The 20,970-nt window shown below is 45.9% G+C and overlaps 1 protein-coding gene across 2 annotated transcripts in view; it reads left to right on the plus strand.

Annotated features, from left to right (window-relative positions):
• The window catches only part of ARMC9 (armadillo repeat containing 9), a 138,813-nt gene that overhangs the window by 69,947 nt on the left and 47,896 nt on the right, over positions 1–20,970 (plus strand). For both annotated transcript variants that reach the window (XM_087872020.1, XM_087872019.1), the window contains 5 exons: positions 5,588–5,727; positions 8,147–8,223; positions 8,994–9,068; positions 16,603–16,693; positions 19,545–19,603. In XM_087872020.1, the coding sequence (XP_087728146.1) occupies positions 5,588–5,727; positions 8,147–8,223; positions 8,994–9,068; positions 16,603–16,693; positions 19,545–19,603 (442 nt within the window). The remainder of the gene's footprint in view (positions 1–5,587; positions 5,728–8,146; positions 8,224–8,993; positions 9,069–16,602; positions 16,694–19,544; positions 19,604–20,970) is intronic.

Below are 20,970 nucleotides of genomic sequence, written 5' to 3' on the forward strand. Positions count from 1 at the left end.
AGGCTCAAGGTTGACTCAGCCTTCCATCGTTTCTAAGGTAGGTAAATTGAGGACCCAGTTTGTGGGGGCAATAAGCTGACTTTGTATAAATATACAAAAGGATGAAGGCCATTGCTTAACGCATTGTAAGCCGCCCTGAGTCTCCGGAGAAGGGCGGCATATAAATCAAATTTTAAAAAAAATAAAAATAAATAAATTAACATTTTCCCTAATGCACAGACTTCCTAAAACCAGATCCTTTATTTGCCGGGAAGATACAACTTCCTCTCTTGAAAAGAGGTTCAAAGCAATCGCTCTCTCTGAGAGTGGGAGAAACACCAGAGTTTGAATTTGCTCCCTCCCCTACTTAGAAACTAAAGCCTGAGAGAATATGTCAGTCGTGGTGAGACAAAAAAAATGCCACTACTTGCTGGTGTATTTCTTTGTCCTAAACTGGTTTCTGCTGGGATCGTCAGCATGGCTTCCGTAGAGCCCATCTGCACCCACCTCATCCCTTGTCTGAAATGGTATAGGATTTATTTATTTATTTATTTATTGGTTCGATTTATATGCCGCCCTTCTCCGGAGACTCAGGGCGGCTTACAATGCGTAAAGCAATAGCCTTCATACTTTTGTATATACCTGCTTAGTAGGGCTTTTTGGCCCCCCCCCAAGCGGTGTTCTTTTTTTATACAAAGTCAGCTTATTGCCCCCACAATCCGGGTCCTCATTTAACCTACCTCGGAAGGATGGAAGGCTGAGTCAACCTTGAGCCTGGTGAGATTTGAACTTGCAGTAATTTCAGGCAGCTGGCAGCGAAGTTCGACTTTAACAGCAGGTTTTTTTTTAGTCCGCTGCGCCACCAAGGCTTTTGCTTGAGCCGGGGGCTGGACTAGAAGACCTCCAAGGTCCCTCCCAAACTCTGTTCTGATTCGGATTCTGACCTTCCACGTTGGTGGGGTTCCAATAGAAGAGGATGTTTGTAGCTCAGAATTGAACTGTGGGGTCCTTGGCGCTCTCTTGAGCTTGGCTGTTTTCTCGCAGACATTTCATTACCCAGTTAGGTAACATCATCAGTGCTACAAGGGAGTGGGGATTGCGGGGAGGAGGAGGAGGACTGTAGGGTCCTTGGTGCTCTTTGAGTTTGGTTGGGGTCTTTTTTCAGCCAACTAGGTTGCATCATCAATGATAAAAGAAAGCGGGGTTATATTGTATATAAACAAAGAGCATTCCCCCCTCCTTCTAGCATTGAGGATGTTACTTAGTTGGGTAATGAAACACCTGCAAGAAAACCAGAGAGCACTAACAACCCCACAGTCATCGTCCTCCTCCTCCTCCTCCTCCTTCTCCTCCTCCTCCTCCTCCTGTCAGCAAACCATTCTCCCTTCTAGCACTGGTGATGTTACCAAGTTGGGTCATTAAATGTCTGCAAGAAAACCACCCACTTCAGGGAGCACCAAGGACCCCACAGTCGTCCTCCTCCTCCTCTTCCTCCTCCTCCTCCTCTTCCTCCTCCCCACAAATTCCTCTCCCTTCTAGAACTGATGATGTTACCTAGTTGGGTCATGAAACGTCTGCAGCGAAACAGCCAAGCTTAAGAGAGCGCCAAGGACTTACACATTTCTGCAGCCACTGGCTAAAGACTCCCGAGGGCTGGAAGCCACATGGCTTCATTTTGACAAACTGCCCTCAGGTGCTTTGACTTCAGGTAGTCCTCAACTTAGGAACAAAATTTCTGTCGTTTAAGTGAGCCCAACATTTCTGTTGCTGAGCGAGACAATTTGCCAAGGGCGTTTCGCCCCGTTTTACGACCTTCCTCGCCACGGTTGTTCAGGTGAATCGCTGCGGTTGACAAGTTGGTAACCCCAGTTGTTAAGTGAATCAGGCTTTCCCGTGGAAAGTGCTGTCGTAACTTTGAATGGACGCTAAACAAACCGGACTACCTGTAGCGCAGTGTTTCTCAACCTTTGGAAGCTTGAAGATGGGTGGACTTCAACTCCCAGAATCCCCCAGCCAGCAACACTGGCTGGGGGATTCTGGGAGTTGAAGTCCACCCATCTTCAAGCTACCAAGTTTGAGAAACACTGCTGTAACAAAACCCATTAAACCACACAGTGACGCACACCAGAAACCCTTCCAAGTGTGCTGGCGTTACCGGATGGTGGCAGTCTCGTGCAAGGCGCGTGTGGGAGAGCGGAAGAGTTAAACAGGTAATCTGGAGTGTTAAACAGGTGATCTGAGTGAAGGGTTAAGCAGCCACCTGAAAGCAGAACAGGTGAGCTAAGCAGTATCAGCCGAGCTTAATAGTCTGCATTCTAGGCAATAAACATGTCAACTTTTTTTCCCTCACTCTTTATGGCTTATCGCCCACGGTGAGAAAAGAAGGACGGTTGCGTAATTCTGATCAAATGTTCCTGCCTGCTCGGTCAAACATTAACCCGGGCCGCTATCAAATCCTCCCATGTATGAACTCAGCACCATCTCTCTTTTCACGGATCCTGGTTTCCTTCTGGAGCAGAGAACTATCGTAGGGCCATTTCTCTGAATCATGTTCTCTAAAGTCAGGACATCCACAATTTCCCAGCCGTGGCCCACTCCTGGGCTGTGGCCTGTTCGAAACTGGGCGGCGGGAGGAATGGGAAAGAGCGCACGAGCGGAGGGCCCTTGCGTTCATGCGCGAAGCTCCATTCGTATGAATGGAGCTGCTAGCGGACTTTCCAGGCTGCGAAGCTGGAAAAGTTGGGGACCCGCTGGTTTAAATTGACTTTCTCCCACATATAATACATGACATACATATATATATATATACACCAAGAAATTCAAAAAAGTTTTCAAAAAGGTAAATTTTTAAAAAGTTTACAATATCAACATTAAAAGTGAATTAACATTCAACACACATTGAAAATTATCAAATTTTTGCCACAGTGGGTCGCAAAAGAGTGCGACATTTGTCAAGCGAGTTTGGCTCCATTTTACGACCTTTCTTTCTCCACCAGTTTTTTTAAGTGAATCACTGCAGCTCGGGGCAATTAGAGCCTTGGTGGTGCAGCGGACTAAGTGCTGTTATGTAGCCCTTAGCTGCCAGCTGCCTGCAATTAGTGCGAGTTCAAATCTCACCAGGCTCAAGGTTGACTCAGCCTTCCATCCTTTCGAGGTAGGTAAAATGAGGACCCGGATTGTGGGGGCAATAAGCTGACTTTGTAGAAACACCGCTTATGTGGGGGGGCAAAAACCCTACTAAGCAGGTATATACAAAAGTATGAAGGCTATTGCTATAAGTGCATTGTAAGCCGCCCTGAGTCTTCGGAATAGGGCGGCATATAAATTGAACAATCAATCAATCAATCAATCAATCAATAAATAAATAAATAAATAAATAAATAAATAAATAATAAACAAACAAACAAATAAAAAAAATAAAATAAAATAAAATAAAATAAAATAAAATAATTAGATAGATAGATAGATAGATAGATAGATAGATAGATAGATAGATAGATAGATAGAAGCATCCGAAAGGAAGATGCTGGCTGAATGCCTCTTCTGCATTGTTTTCAGTTTTGTCTTTAGCTAGTGCAGAGAGCAACAAAAAAGATGATTTAGGGGGCTGGAGGCTAAAACATACGAAGAACCGTTGCAGGACTTGGGTATATCCAGTTTCATAATCAGAAGTTTATTTGTCTAGCATACATAAGATAACAGGTAAAAGTATAAACATAATTTGAATACATGAAGAGAGTAAGTGAAAAGGAATATTAGAACATTAAGAGCCTTGGTGGCGCAGCAGACTAAAGTGCTGTTAAGTAGCACCAGCTGCCTGCAATTACTGCGAGTTCAAATCTCACCAGGCTCAAGGTTGGCTCAGCCTTCCATCCTTCCGAGGGAGGTAAAATGAGGACCCGGATTGTGGGGGCAATAAGCTGACTTTGTATAAAAAAAGAACACCGCTTGGGGGGGGCCAAAAAGCCCTACTAAGCAGGTATATACAAAAGTATGAAGGCTGTTGCTTAACACATTGTAAGCCGCCCTGAGTCTCCGGAGAAGGGCGGCATATAAATCGAACCAATAAATAAATAAATAAATAAACAAGGATGGTAGGCATGCTGGTGCACTTAAGCACATACCTTACAGGCCTCTCAGGAATTAGTAGACAGTTTAAGGTTAAAGTTTTGGGGGTTTGGGGAGGAAACTACAGTCAGGTAGCGCATTCCAGGCATTGACCACTCTGTTACTGAAGTCATATTTTCTGCAATCGAGTTTGGACCGGGGGGACATGATAGCAGTCTTCCGATATTTGAGGGGCTGCCACAGAGAAGAGGGGGGGTCAAAGCACCAGAAGACAGTGAATCATGCAGTTGTTAAGAACTGTGTTAAAAGCCAACACAGTTCTAGGCTGCATAAACAGGGATAGCAAGATCACGTGAAGTATTAATACCACTTTATAAGGCCTGGGTAAGGCCACACTTGGAATTCTGCGTCCAGTTTTGGTCGCCATGATGTAAAAAAGATGTGGAGACTCTAGAAAGAGTGCAGAGAAGAGCAAGAAAGAGGATTAGGGGACTAGAGAGGATAAAATATATGAAGAACGGTTGCTGGAATTGGGTATGTCTAGTTTAATGAAAAGAAAGACCAGGGGAGACATGATAGCAGTCTTCCAGTATCTCAGGGGTTGCCACAAAGAAGAGGGAGTCAAGCTATTCTCCAAAGCACCTGAAGGCAGGACAAGAAGCAACGGGTGGAAACTCATCAAGGAGAGAAGCAACCTGGAATTGAATGAGAAATTTCCTGACAGAACAATTAATCAGTGGAACGACTTGCCTCCAGAAGTTGTGGCTGCTCCAACACTGGAAGTCTTTAAGAAGAGATTGGACAACAGATTTGTCTGAAGTGGTGTAGGGTTTCCTGCCTAAGCAGGGGGTTGGACTAGAGGACCTCCAAGGTCCTTTTCAACTCTGCTATTCTATTCTAGTAACACGGTTGTTAAGAGGATCTGGCTTCCCCAATGACTTTGTTTGTCAGAAGGTCGCAAAAGGAGATCATATGGCCCCATGGACACCACAACCGTCATAAATATGAGTCAGTGGCCAAGCATCTTAATTTTGATCAAGTGACTGAGCATTTATTTAATTTATTTATTGGTTCGATTTATATGCCGCCTTTCTCCGGAGACTCAGGGCGGCTTACAATGCGTTAAGCAATAGCCTTCATACTTTTGTATATACCTGCTTAGTAGGGCTTTCGCCCCCCCCCAAGCGGTGTTCTTTTTTTATACAAAGTCAGCTTATTGCCCCCACAATCCAGGTCCTCATTTTACCTCCCTCGGAAGGATGGAAGGCAGAGTCAACCTTGAGCCTGGTGAGATTTGAACTCGCAGTAATTGCAGGCAGCTGGTGCTACTTAACAGCACTTTAATTTGCTGCACCACCAAGGCTCCTTATGGCGATGGTGTAACGGTCATAAGTGTGGAAAACGGTCCTAAGTCACTTTTTTCAATGCCGTTGTACCTTTGGACAGTCATAAATGAACTGCTGTGAGTTGGAGTATAACGTTATATCTTGGAACAGAATTAGAACATTATACTTCTATTTGTGTTTTTCTGAATCCCCAGGCGGGCTTTGCAGTCGACGATGATTAAGGATGGGCTCATACCATGGTTGGTGGAGGCCCTAAAGGATACGGACTCCATGTCTGATTACACCCTGGCCTACTCAGTCGCTTTGCTCATGAACCTCTGCCTTCGGAGCTCAGGTATTCTGCGTTACTGGGGTGCGATTGAAAACAGGTTTTGGAGAAAGTATGAACCCATCAACTATACCTGTAGAGATTCTCCCTCATCCAGGCCATAGTTGTCCCAAAGGTGTTTTTTTTTTTAAGAGGCAACTGGACTTTCTGGTTTTTCTCTTTTGAAGACATTTTGCTTCTCATCCGAGAAGCTTCTTCAGTTCTGGCTGGATGGTGGGGAATGGAAGGATTGATACTCCTTGCAGACAGCTGGTCATTTGCATCCTTTGAGAGAGTCGTTGAGGCCACTTGGAGGTTTATCTGAGCCCTCAGGGTCACCTGAATAGTGCAAACTTCCAAGGGCCTCAATGGAAGGAAGGAAGGAAGGGAAGGAAGGATGGAGAGGAAGGAAGGAAGGAAGGAAGGATGGAGAGGAGGGAAGGAAGGAAGGAAGGAAAGGAAGGAAGGGAAGGAAGGATGGAGAGGAAGGAAGGAAGGAAGGATGGAGAGGAGGGAAGGAAAGAAGGAAGGGTCACCTGAGTAGTGCAAATGGGTGTGGAGACTTCTTGGACAACACAGACTCATCCCCAACAGCTACACCTGCCTTCAACATTGAAGGGACACAGGACAGAAAATATCCTGCAGCCAAGAAGGCTCCACAACCCTTTGCACCACTCGGGTGACCCTGAGGACACAGACAAACCTTCAAGTGGCCTCAAGGACTCTCTCAAAGGATGCAAACGACCAGCTGCCTGCAAGGAGTATCAATCCTTCCATTCCCCACCATCCGGTCAGAGCTGAAGAAGCTTCTTGGAGGAGATGCGAAACGTCTTCAAAGAAAAACCAGAAAGTCCAGTTGCCTCCTTTTTGAAAAAAAGCACCTTTGGGACATTTGACGAGTAAGGTAATTCTCGACTTACGACCACAATCGAGTGCCAAATTTCCATGCTAAGCGAGAGAGAGTTGTTCGGTGAGTTCCGTCCCATTTTACGACCTTTCTTGCCACAGTCGTCAGCTGAATCACTACAGCTGTTAAGTTAGTAAGACGGTTGTTCAGTGAATCTGGCTTCCCCGTTGACTTGGCTTCCCAGAAGGTCCCAAAAGGATCCCATGGACACTGCAGCCGTCCTAAATATGTGTCAGTTCCAGGTGTCTGACTGTGGATCACGTGACCACGGTTGTAAGTGCGAAAAAAAGCTCACGTCACTTTTTCTTTGTAACATTTGAATGGTCACTAAACGGATGGTTGTAAATTGAGGATTATCTGTATTCGGAAGCTACAGTTTACGTGGAAGGCAGCTGCACAGACAGTTTTTGGGGTGACCCACAAGGCGCCACAGTTGTGTGAACTGCACTGGTTGCTCACTTGTTCTGCCTGTGGTCTTTTTGTGATGTTGTCATTAGTTGCAAAATTATGTCCGACCCCTCGCGACCCCCATGGACAACATTCCTCCAAGCCTTCCTGTCCTCTACCATCCTCCAGAGTCCTGTTCTGTCCCCCTTCCCCACACAGGCAAACGTAATACCAAGCACGCCTGCCAATATTTTATTAGGTAAACAGATTAGAATTCCTGGCAGACCAAGGTTTTGGCAGCAAAGTGCCGAATGCCTGCCAAGACCATTTTCACTCCCATAAAGCAGAAGAGGACTTATCTTCAGTCCGTTCCAGGAGCAACAAATTATCCATGAGACAAGAGTTCAGTCCAAAATATATCCAAGCCGAATTTCAGAGATCACGATGTGACTTTCAGGGTTTAACTTTGTCCGTCACAAAGCTTGAAGAGCCATCCCACCCATTTTTATTCCTGGTGGGGCGTGGCTCCGTGACTCAGCTCAATCTCTGGCCCTCCCACGCCTCTTCCGTTGCTGTGCACGCTTCTCCCTCCGACGCTGCCTGGGATCAAGCCAGGATTCATCATCCTCGCTCCCTATCAATTGGTTCTCCGATATGCCTGCCTCCTGGCACATCCCAGGCTGTTCCTCCTGGCCTTCGGATGGAACCTGAGGCATTGCCAGAGAGGAGGGTCCTGGAGAGGGAGACCTTGTCAGTTCCTCCCCCTCATCTTCTGAGTCCTCCTCCACTGTTAGGACAGGCTCGGGAGTCGAGGTCAACAACAAGTCCATTGAAGCTCACGCCAACTGCTTCAGTGACTCCATCCAGCCACCTCCTTCTCTGCCGTCCCCTTCTTCTTTTGCCCTCCATCGTTCCCAGCATTAGGCTCTTCTCCAGGGAGTCCTTCCTTCTCATTAGGTGGCCAAAGTATTTGAGTTCCATCTTTAGGATCTGGCCTTCTAAAGAGCAGTCAGGGTTGATCTCTTCTAGGACTGATGTATTTAATTTATGATGTATTTAATGGCTGTTCTACTCATCCTGAGGTCTTTTGTGGATGGGTGGCTGTTTGGAGTTGACCCCTGGCACCTGTGTCTAACTTTTGAACCTCCGCAGGGAAGAAGATGTGCGTGAAAATTGCAAACGAGATTCTCAAAGTTCTCTCGGATCTCCTTGGCCACGAGAACCACGAGGTACTGCCACGGTGATAATTTTCAAGGGTTGGTGAAAAAGGACCGGTTTTTGGAAAACCAAACCGAGCATGTCTTGCTTATCCCAATTATCCTGATCTTGGATGTCTTGATTCTGGCTGATAATCTTCTCAGGGCCACATGAAATTTTTAAATCTCATAATATCATCTGGATTCTGTGAAGATGATGATGATGATGATCTTCTTCTTTTTCTTCTTCTCTGCTTCAGTTTCTTCTTCTCCTCCTCCTCCTTCTTCTGCTTCTTCTACTTCTACTCCTCCTCTAATAATTCCTCCTCCTCCTCCTCTTCTTCTTCGCTTCAGCTTCTCTTCCTCCTCCTCCTCCTCCTTTTCCTGCTTCTTCTGCTTCTACTCCTCCTCTAATCCCATCCTTTCGGTTTTAATTTGAAATTGGTTTTAACTGGGTTGTTTTAAATTGAGGGCCGAAATTATTTAATGTTTTTTAAACTGCTTTTAAATTTTATATGTTATGTTTTATCTTGGCTGTTCACCGCCCTGAGTCCTGTTGGAGAAGGGCGGTATAAAAATCAAATCAAATCAAATAAATAAATAAATAAATAATAATTCCTCCTCCTCTTCTGCTTCAGCTTCTCCTCCTCCTCTTCTGCTTCAGCTTCTCCTCCTCCTCCTCCTCCTCCACCACCATCAGTTGTTCTGAAAAATTTGCTTGAGTCCTCAGACCTTGGGGGGGAGGAATAGATGAGGGGCCGATCCCCTTTGAATGATGGCTAATTTAATCTCCTTTGTTGCAGATTCATCCCTATGTAAACGGAGCCCTTTATAGTATCCTTGCTATTCCGTCCATAAGAGACGAAGCTCAAGCGATGGTAAGAGGCCAAAGGGTTCTTCGAGATTCAATGGGCCAGACCCACATTTCTCAACCTCGCAACTTGTCTGAACTTCAACTCCCAGCATTCCCCAGCCAGCCCGAATTTGGGGCCTGAAGCCCTCCCATCTTCACATCGCCAAGGTGGAGAAACACTGGGCTAGACTAACAGCAGCCAAACACAAAAACCAGCTACGTAGAAACTATTTTAAACTTGTAAACCACCTCCTTGCTCATCCCTGGCCATCTACCAAACTGGACTTCCTAAGGTGACGAAGTCCCATTATCCCCTGCCGCAGGTCTGACATGGTTTCCCTCTGTGTCAAACAGACTCAGCCTGGGTTTGTACAACCCTCCAAAGTCAGGTTAATCCACCACAATTGCCATGCCGTGCAGCATCCAAATAAATATATTGCATGATGGCTAATCGCGGCCTGGTTCACACAACATGCAGAAACAAAAGCTGGGTTGCAACTCTGTTTTGGCCTGATCTAATACCTTGTGTGAACACCATACTGATATAGGTTCATAGCACAGCCTAAACGGTGTAAGCATCATCTTCTCAACGCTAAATAGGCACTGTGGGATCCTTGGTGCTCCCTGAGCTTGGTTGTTTTTTATAGACATTTCATTACAAGGTAGGATAGGATAGGATACTTTTATTTCTATACCGCCCCTCTCCCGAAGGACTCGGGGCGGTGTACAGCCAGGTAAAAACACAATACAAATATCACAATTTAAATGTAAAAATTATTAAAAGTATTACATTCAAGACCAATTAGCTAAAAAACCCAAAAATGTAAGAATTCAAAACTCAATTATGAAGCTAGCCCCGCCTGTCGGAAGAGCAGGGTCTTAAGAGCACAGCAGAAAACTCGGAGGTCAGAGATCTTGCATATGTCCGGGGGGCAGTTCATTCCAAAAGGCAGGTGCCCCCACAGAGAAGGCTCTCCCCCTGGGTGTTGCCAGCCGACATAATTTGGCCGACGGCACCCTGAGGAGTCACTCTCTGTGGGAGCGAACTGGTCGGTGGGAGGTTATCGGTGGCAGAAGGCGGTCTCGTAGATACCCAGGTCCTGAGCCATGGAGCGCTTTAAAGGTGGTAACCAGCACCTTGAATCGCACCCAGAAGACCACCGGGAGCCAGTGCAGCTCGCGCAGGAGAGGTGTTACATGGGCGCAACGAGTTGCACCCATAATTACCCACGCGGCCGCATTCTGGACCAGTTGGAGCCTCCGAGTGCTCTTCAAGGGGAGCCCCATGTAGAGAGCATTGCAGTAGTCCAGCCGGGAGGTAACAAGGGCATGAGTGACTGTGCACAAGGTAACATCATCAGTGCTAGAAGGGAGTGGGGTTTATTCTCATTTTATATACTACTGGCTTGCCTTGTCAGTGTTAGTGGGAGTGGTCTTGGTAGTTCCTTGATTATGCCATTGTAAACTAATGAAGGAGAGAAGCCTTCCCCATCCCAAAACGGTCCCACCGGAAGTCAGGAAATTGCCTGTTTCCGGCCTCCGGTGGGCCTCTAGGGGGTGGTGGGGAAGGCCGTTTTCACCCTCCCCAGGCTCCTAGAAAGCCTCTGGAGCCTGAGGAAGGCGAAAAACGGGCCTACCAGGCCCACCGTGCCATCGCATACCAAAAGCGGGGAGAGCGCAGGGGGATCGCGCATGCATACACGGTGGGAGGGGTGCATTGAACTATGGGTGTGGGCACCTGTGCGCGCGACCCCTCCCCCTTGCGACACGTGACGGCAAAAAGGTTAGCCATCACTAGTATAGGGTCTCCTGCTTGAGCAGAGGGCTGGACGAGAAGACCTTTAAGATCCCATCCAGATTCTGTTCTGATTCTTACTTGTTTGTCTGAGTTGATATTTTCATTGATTGGGGTATTGTCTGCTTCTTGATTGTTGGTCTGGTGTTAATCTTGCGGATCTGGATGGGGAGGAGCAGGCTCCGACTCAACCCTTCCAAGACCGAGTGGCTGTGGCTGCCGGCGTTCCGATATAGCCAGCTGATACCATCGTTCCTGGGGGGGCGAGACATTGGCCCCCACGGAGGGGGCTTGCAACTTGGATGTCCTCCTGGACACGCGGCTGTCTTTAGAAGAGCACTTGACGGCCGTGGCCAGGAGAGCTTTCTATCAGGTTCGCCTGATTCGCCAGTTGCGTCCCTTTCTGGATCGGGACTCCTTATGCACAGTCACTCATGCCCTCATCACTTCCTGTCTGGACTACTGTAACACTCTCTACATGGGGCTCCCCTTGAGGTGCACGCGGAGGCTCCAACTGGTCCAGAATGCGGTCGCGCGGGTGATATTGGGAGCGACATGGCGCTCACATGTAACACCTCTCCTACGCGAGCTGCACTGGCTCCCAGTGGCCTTCCGAGTGCGCTTCAAGGTGTTGGTTCTTACCTTTAAAGTGCTCCATGGCTTAGGATCCGGGTACCTACGAGACCACCTTCTGCAACTGATAACCTCCCACCAACCAGTACGCTCCCACAGAGTGGGCCTTCTCGGGGTACTGTCACTAAAGCAATGTCGACTGGTGGTTCCCAGGGGGAGAGCCTTCTCTGTGGGGACACCTACCCTTTGGAACAGGATACCCCCAGGGATAAAATGATCCCAGATTTATTTATTTATTTATTTATTATATTTCTATACTGCCTTTCTCCCGTAGGACTCAAGGCGGTGTACAGTCAAGAAAAATATAGACACACAAACATCATAAAATTGCTAATTAAATTACTTAGTTTGGTCAATTAAGATCTCTGTACTTTCCGTCTTGCACTTAAGACCTTTCTGTTTCACCAAGCCGGGCTGGCATAAATTTTTCTAATTGTCTAAATTTTATTCTGAAGATCTTAACTTAACTGATGAGCCAAATTGGCTTAATTATTTTAAATTGCTTCTATTTCACATTTTATATATATGTTATTTTGACTGTTCACCGCCCTGAGTCCTTCGGGAGAAGGGCGGTATAAAAATTAATTAATTGAATAAATAAATAATAAATAAAATCTTGGTGTTAATCTCTGATTATCTGGATTCCTGGTAAAGAGGTGTTTTGCTTTTTTTTTGTTTCCTTTTGGGATTTTTCATTGTCTCTTTTCAACGGTGTGTAGACGTTGTTTCTCCCTATGTGCCTGTTGATGGCTGATATTTCTGCGTGTCAGGCTTCCAGGAATTGTCTGGCGTATTTTGGACTTGGCTTGGTGTTGGATCCTTACAGTTTCCCAGTTGGACTATAGTCGAGTTTGTCCACGTGTTGTGAAATTAAGGAGTTTTCATCCTGTTTTCTACCTGCTAATCGGTGTTCATGGTTAAATTCTGCTAGTCTTTAACCCGTTTATCCTACGTGGTGCCTCTTACAGTGCTTAGACTGTATATAGTAGATGACTCCTGTTTGTTTCCTTCTGAGGCTGCTGGGTCTTTTACTTGACTTGACAATGTTTTGAACCGTGATCGAATTGTAAGTCAAAGCAAGAGATGGCGGGTGGCAACTTGAAAGCTTTGCGGGTTTCATTTTGTTATTTTGGTCATGCGTCGTGACGAATGGGGCAGGCGATAAATCGTCCGCCCGGCAGAAATGCTGCCGGCTATTTAGGAAAGATAAGTTTCCCGTCACTAAACGGCAGACAAAAAAAAAACCCGGAATCTGTTCCGATTTGTACAGAAGCTGATATCTCAGCCCCGATGCGTCCAGTTCTCACTTTCTCGGCCATTATGTGGGATCGTTTTCAGAGCCTGATGGATGATGCCGTCCACTTTCCTGCGATACTTATCTTCCCTTGCTTGTTCTCCCAGGCTATCTCTGAAGACCCAGGGTTTTTTTTGGGGGGGGGGTTTAACGGGAGGCTCAAATGGCACGTTTTTCCATCGCCCGGTCGTTTGTAGGATTTGAAAGGGTTGTCGTTTTGTTTAGAAGACAAAACAGCCCTCTGCAAGAGAAGCCTTTTATTGGACATGAATTTGAAGGCAATCTTATTTAGAGGTGCAGAGGGAAACATGCAAGCCGGAACAAAATTCCCGACAGGAGGATGGCTGGAATATATTTTTATATATTTAATTTTTTTTAAAAAAATTTTTTTATTTTGATTTATATGCCGCCCTTCTCCGGAGACTCAGGGCGGCTGACAGTGCGTTAAGCAATAGCCTTCATCCTTTTGTATATTTATACAAAGTCAGCTTATTGCCCCCACAATCTGGGTCCTCATTTTACCTACCTTAGAAAGGATGGAAGGCTGAGTCGACCTTGAGCCTGGCGGGATTCGATCTTACTTTAATTGCAGACAGCTGGTGTTAAATTACAATGCATTAGTCTGCTGAGCTATCTAGGCTCCTTGATTATTCACGTTCTTTCTTTGTTTTTAAATTCTGGGAATTGCTCTGTGAACTGTTCACTTAGGGATAGAAGAGAACAGCAATAGCACTTAGATTTATATCCCGCTTCACTGCTTTACAGCCCTATTCTAAGCGGTTTACAGAGTCAGCCTATTGCCCCCCCACAACAATCTGGGTCTTCATTTTACCCACCTCGGAAGGACAGAAGCAAGGGTGAAATCCAGCAAGTTCTGACAGGTTCGGGAGAACCGGTAGCAGAAATTTTGAGCAGTCCGAAGAACCGGCAAATACCACCTCTGGCTGGCCCCAGGAGTGAGGTGGGAATGGAGATTTTGCAATATCCTTCCCCCAGGAGTGGGGAGGGAATGGGGATTTTGCAGGATCCTTCCCCTGTCACGCCCACCAAGCCACGCCCACAGAACCAGTAGTTTAAAAAATTTGGATTTCACCACTGGCAGTAAGGCTGAGTCAACCTTCAGCCAATCAGGATTGAACTCCTGGTTGTGGGCAGAGTCAGCCTTCAATACTGTATTCTAACCAGGGGTGGGTTCTAAATTTTTTTACTACCGGTTCTGTGGGCGTGGCTTATTTTGTGGGTGTGGCTTGGAGGTTATGTGACTAGGTGGGCGTGGCTAGCTGGTCGGAGTCATTTCTGGAAGGTCCTCGCACTTACGACCAGTCCTCGCACTTACGACCCGACTTATTTGTTTGCTTTTAACACTGATCAGCTGTAGGGCGGCCCTTTGAAGCCCCCCCAGCAAGAGTTTAAACATTTTTTTTCCCTCTAGTCATCAGCTGGGACTCAGGAGGCAGCAATAGATTGGGGGTGGGACCAAATAAAAGGTAAGAATAACGTGGGGGGGTGGGAGGGTGGGGGGGGAGAACCGGTTCGGTGACGTCATATCGTCACCGCTACCGGCTCGGCCGAACCGGACCAAACCAGGAGGAACCCACCACTGATTCTAACCATTGTGCCACCATGGATGGATGGATGGATGGATGGATGGATGGATGGAAGGATGGATGGAAGGAAGGAAGGAAGGAAGGAAGGAAGGGCAGTAGCACTTCGACTTATATACCGCTTCACAGTGCCTTACAGCCCTCTCTAAGCAGTTTACAGAGTCAGCCTCTTGCCCCCAACAATCTGGGTCCTCATTTTACTGACCTCGGAAGGACGGAAGGCTGAGTCAACCTTGAGCCGATCAGGATCGAACTGCTGGCAGTGGGTAGAATTAGCCTGAAATGCTGCATTCTAACCAGTACACCATCATGGCAGAAGGAAGGAAGGAAGGAAGGAAGGAAGGAAGGAAGGAAGGAAGGAAGGAGATGGGAATGAGAGGGAGGGAGAGAAGAAAGGAGGGAAAGGAGGAAGGAAGGAAGAGAGGAGTTGGGCATGAGAGTAAGGAAGGAGAGGGGAGGGAGGGAAGGAAAGAAGGATGGAATAGCCCTTAGACTTATATACCGCTTTGCAGTGCTTTACGGCCCTTTCTAAGCAGTTTCCAGAGTCTTGCCCCATAACCATCTGGATCCTCAGGGTTGAAATGAGCCTGCCTGGCTGGGCAACTCTGAGAGTTGAAATCCACACATCTTCAAGTTGGCAAGGTTGAGAAACAGTGGTCTCATTCTTCTTCTTTTTCACCATCAAAACCATAGTAACCTCAGTGTAACCTTCATTCAGTGCTATTGTTTTACGCCGGGGAAATTGCACCACTGGTCCCTGGCTTGAAATACTGGTTGTGATGCTGCGGATGAGATCCCTGTATCCAAGGAAGCTGGCTTTCATTCAGAGTAACAGAATGACAGAGATGGAAGGGACCTTGGAGGTCTTCTAGTCCAACCCCCTAGCTAAGGCAGGAGACCCTATACCATTTCAGACAAATGGTTGTCCCGTCTCTTCTTGAAAACCTCCAATGATGGAGTACCCACAACTTCTGGTGGCAGGCTGTTCCACTGGTTAATTGTTCTCACTGTCAGGAAATTCCTCCTTAATTCCAGGTTGCTTCTCTCCTTGATTGGTTTCCATCCGTTGCTTCTGGTCCTGCCTTCAGGTGCTTTGGAGAATAGGTTGACTCCCTCTTCTTTGGGGCAGCCCCTGAGATACTGGAAGATTGCTATCATGTCTCCCCTAGTCCTTAACAGAATAGCAGAGATGGAAGGGACCTCAGAGGTCTTCTAGTCCAACCCCTGCTCAAGCCTATACCATTTCAGACAAGTGGCTGTCCAGTTTTCTTCTTAAAAACCTCCACTAATGAAGCGCCCACAACGTCTGGTGGCAAGCTGTTCCACGGGTTAATTGTCCTCACTTGTTAGGAAGCTTCTCCTTAATTCCAGGTTGCTTCTCTCCTTGGTTAGTTTCCATCCGTTGTTTCTTGTCTTGCTTTCTGGTGCTCTCTGAATAGGTTGACACGCCTTCTTCTTTATGGCAGCTACTCCGATATCGGAAAACAGCTATCATGTCTCCCCTAGTCCTTAACGCTGTTATTTCATCAAGCCGGCCTCGCCTAAATCTTCTCCCTTTTAAGTGTAAATTTTAAATTTTTACTGTATTTTAAAATATGGGTATTTTAAATTATGGGATTAATTCAGCCAAATTTATTTAATTCATTTTATTTGATTTTAAATTTTGTATATCTATGTGTTTTATTTCATGGCTGTGCACCGCCCTGAGTCCTTCGGGAGTAGGGCGGTATAGAAATTCAATTAAATAAATTAATTAATTAATTAACAGAATAACAGAGGTGGAAGGGACCTTGGAGGTCTTCCAGTCCAACCCCAAGCAAGAGATCCCATACCATTTCAGACAAGTGGCTGTCCCGTCTCTTTTTAAAAACCTCCAGTGTTGGAGCAGCCGCAACTTCTGGTGGCGAGTAGTTCCACTGGTTAATTGTTCTCGCTGAATGGAAATTTCCTCCTTAGTTCTAGGTTGCTTCTCTCCTTGATTAGCTTCCATCCGTTGCTTCTTGTCCTGCCCTCAGGTGCTTTGGAGAATAGCTTGACTTCCCCTCTTCTTTGGGGCAGCCCCTTCGAATTCACCTTCTGTTTGTTCTGTAAACAGGACCTCTTCTGCTGGGTGTGCCCCTCTGCCTGCCCCCACCCCCATCCCCCAGGCCTATGTGCGTGGCCGGCAAAAATGACCCCAGGCCGGGTCATCCCTCGGATCAACTAACACAAGTTTGTTTTGCAACCCGTGCAGGAAATGGAAGACATTCTCCGATGCTACATCGAGGAAGGAAATGCCGATATGATCCAGCAGATTGAGTTCATTATCAAGCAGCTGCAATCAGGTAAAAAAAAAAAATTGATATACGATTCCCCGCAGCAAAGAGAAGCAGAGATGGACAAATTGATTCTTTTATCCAAAGAAGAGAAGATAATCTAACTTTGTTCCTATTCTGAAATTGCTTCCGGATGTTGTGCTTGCGATGAAAAAAAGAAAGAAAAAAGAAAAGAAACGTTGATTTTGTTTTGGTTAATTAGATAGGCTTATTGTTATAGAAATGGTTTGTGCCTTTTTCCTTTTCTCCCTTTGCTCTGTATTTCTTTTCCCTCCCCCTTTTTTTTTAGTTTTTCTTTGTGTTTTATACTTTGACAAACTAATCAAAAGTCAAATGTATTAAGAGCCTTGATGGTACAGTGGTCTAAGCACCCTGTTATTAACACAGCTGCCTGCAATTACTGCTGGTTCGAATCTCGCCAAGGCTCAAGGTTAACTCAGCCTTCCATCCTTTCTAAGGTAGGTAAATTGAGGACCCAGTTTGTGGGGGCAATAAGCTGACTTTGTATAAATATACAAAAGGATGAAGGCTATTGCTTAACGCATTGTAAGCCGCCCTGAGTCTCCGGAGAAGGGCGGCATATAAATCAAATTAAAAAAAAAAAGAAAGGAAGGAAGGAAGGGAAAGAAAGAAAGAAGGAAGGAAGGGAAAGAAAGAAAGAAAGAAGGAAGAAAGGAAGGAAGGAAGGAAGAGAGCCTGAGATAGAGAGCCTAGATAGCTCTACAGACAAGGCACTGTAATTTAACACCAGCTGTCTGCAATTAAAGTAAGTTCGAATCTTGCCAGGCTCAAGGTTGACTTAGCTTTACATCCTTTCTAAGGTAGGTAAATTGAGGACCTAGTTTGTGGGGGCAATAAGCTGACTTTGTATAAATATACAAAAGTATGAAGGCTATTGCTTAACGCATTGTAAGCTGCCCTGAGTCTCCGGAGAAGGGCGGCATATAAATCAAATTTAAAAAAAAAAAAATGTAAAGAAATAAAAATCAAAATCAAGCAGTTGCAATCAGGTGAGAGGAAAGGCGGACACGAACTCAGCGTTAAAAAGAAAGCTTCCTAAAAGCAGATTATATCGTTTTTATCTTGCGTGCTCCGCCCTCTGTTCACATAACAGTCGGTGCTAGTCCTGTTAAGCTAGAAATAAAAATCCTTCGTTTTCAGTGCCTGCGTTAGCTTTGCAAATCAGCAGCTCTTTTCCTAAATCTCTCTACCTGTAGCCCAGTGGTGGGTGTCAAAAATTTTCGCTACCGGTTCGGTGGGCATGGGTAGGTGGGGTGGGTGGGTCATGTGACTGACTGGGCGTGGCCAACTTGATGTCACTCACACCTACTCAGTCACATGACACCCCCCACCTAGCCACGCCCACAGGAAAAGGTAGGAAATTTTTTGGAATTTCTTTTTTTTTTTTTTAATATAATTTTTTTTAATTACTAACATTACAAACAACATATACAATATTTCGCCCTGTGCTATACATAAGAAAGGAAGATTTGGTTCTTCGGATATATCCTCATGATCGCCAAAATCCACGTTCTCGGGGTACAGGTACCGAAGCATCCAATTTTCCCAGCGCATAGTCCGCGAATGGTTTCCAAATTTTCCAGAAAATACCTTCTTTATAGTCACCATTTCTAATTTTAATTAGAAAATTTTTTGGAATTTCCACCTCTCTACCCCTGCCCTCCCTTCGCCAGTCGACCCTGTTTCCCCTCCTTTAGCAGCCCCGGCCCTACCCCCGCTTCCTCCCCCACCACCGCCTCTTTGTTCAGGCTGCTTACCTTCCGCGGCGGCTGGTCCAGAGTCTGGAAGGCAAGTGGCTTTCAAAGAGGTGGTGGCTGGCCGCAGGCCGCTGAAAAATAACAGAAGTTGCAGAAAAAGCTGCTGCCGTCGCCGCCATCTTCTTCGCGCATGCGCATCTCATTAGACTTGCAAGGCAGTGGGATGCGCGTGCACGAAGAACATGGCGGTGACGAACATGGCGGGCGGGGCGAGCGAGCAGCGACCGGGGGACCAGTTCGGGGGCATGGCTATCGTTACCGGTTCAGCGACCTTGGCCAGAATTCCACCAACAGTTCGCGCGAACCGGTGCAAACCGGCTTAATACCACCTCTGCTGCAGCCCTCCACTTACAACCGTTCATTTAGTGTCCATTCGAAGTTACGACGTCATTGGGGGAAAAAATGGCTTTAAAAAGACCATTTTTCACACTTAACAACTCTTCCAGCATCACCATGGTCACGCAATCCAAATTTGGACACTTGGCAAACTGGCTCGTATTTATGACGGTCGTCGCACTGCCCCAGAGTCACACGATCCTCTTTTGCGACCTTCTGACAAGCAAAGTCAGCAGGGAAGCCCGATTCAATTAACAACCATGTTACTAACTTAACTTGGGAACGATCCACTTAACAACTGTGGCAAGAAAAGTCATGAAGTGAGGTGAAACTTTATTGCTTAACAACGGAAAGTTTGAGCTCAATTGCGGTCGTAAATCGAGGACTACCTGCATTTGGAAACAAACACCAGCGCTGTGGCATAATACAAATAATTCATTTAAGACATCTATAAAGGGCATTTTGTTCATTTTAGCGTCTTTATGGCTCCAATCTTAAGGCCCAGCTATAAAGTTTCGGTCCCAGAGGAGATGGTGAGTTCTAATCCCGCTTTAGGCATGAAAGCCGGCTGAGTGACTATGGATCAGTCTCAGCCCACCTCACAGGGTTGGTGTTGTGGGGAAAATAGGGGGAGGAAGGACAATTAGGGATCTTCCTCATCTTGAGCCATTTATAAAAACAATAAATTTAGGATTAAAAAGGGGGTTCTTTGGCTGATTTATAAGCATTTATATGTTCCTTTTCAGAAGAGCCTCAGGACGATAGCGCAGAGTCTGACGACGAGGAAAAGGAAGACAACGCTGAAGTGAGTATGGATGCGAAACCCTTGGAAATCTAGATATAATCTCAGGATAGATGAGAGTTTCTTGGCCTTTATCATCTCTGTGGGCAACTAATTTTCCCAAGTGGCCACATGAGAAACTGGGATTGTTGTGGAAGGCTAAGACAAAGGGCTGTCAGGGTATGTAGGCATGCCCACATGCAGATACCTAAATTAAATATATATATATATGTAAGTTTTCACGGGTATATATGTGTGTACAGTTAATATTTCGGGTTTCTTCCCGTGTAATTGTGAACATATCCCTAAAAGGGTAGAAGCGACATTTCGACAGAATCTCATCTGCCATCATCAGGCTTATGTGAAGGGTCTTTTGCTGTAACATATATGTATGTTTTTTGTTTTTGTTTTTGTTTTCTTTTAGCCAGGTTTTTCCTACGTAGCCAAGATTTTTCTACAGCCCTAGCTTGGTGGAGTCACATCCACTCGATTCTGGGCTTTTTTCTTCTGGCAGCCAGCAGGCCCTGTGCTACCCTATGCTGCTTAGTGAGAGACTTATATAGATCTATTTCTGGCCAGAAATATATATATCTTTGACGATATCAGCAGATGGCTGACGAAAGCTTAATAAAATAAAATTTTAGTAAATTTTATTAAAATAAAATAAATAGTAAAATAAAATTTTAATTCTTTTAAAATTTTAAAATCTTAAGTTCCGGAGTTCCCAGTATGTCTGCTTCTTTTTTTACTAATATACCTGGAACTTGTATTTTTAGAATAGTTTGTAATATATGTATATATATATATACCCAGACAGACAGACAGACAGACAGACAGACAGACAGACAGGTAGATAGATGGATAGCAGGGACATGGTGGCTCAGTGGCCAAGACGCTGAGCTTGTTGATCGAAAGGTCGGCAGTTCAGCGGTTCGAATCCCTTCTGTCACGTAATGGGGTGAGCTCCCGTTCCTTGTCCCAGCTTCTGCCAACCTAGCAGTTCGAAAGCAGGTAAAAAATGCAAGTAGGAAAATAGGAACCACCTTTGGTGGGAAGGGAACAGCGTTCCGTGCGCCTTTGGCGTTGAGTCATGCCGGTCACATGACCACGGAGACGTCTTCGGACAGCGCTGGCTCTTCGGCTTTGAAACGGAGATGAGCACCGCCCCCTAGAGTCGGGCACGACTAGCACATATGTGTGAGGGGAACCTTTACATAACAGTTGCCTTCAAAATAGAAGCAATCCACACAGGCCGGATAGGGACCAATCAAAGGGCCAGATATGGCCACTCATCCAGAATTGCTAAAATAATCTCACCGGCCACGTATGGATGGTTCAAAATCTGCAAGATGGCAGGACCAGGGGGAAGGATCAAAGCCACACCTGTTTTT

This window comes from Pantherophis guttatus, chromosome 6 (assembly GCF_059756535.1).
Source record: "Pantherophis guttatus breed Tessera chromosome 6, ASM5975653v1, whole genome shotgun sequence".
Taxonomy (NCBI): Eukaryota; Metazoa; Chordata; class Lepidosauria; order Squamata; family Colubridae; genus Pantherophis; species Pantherophis guttatus.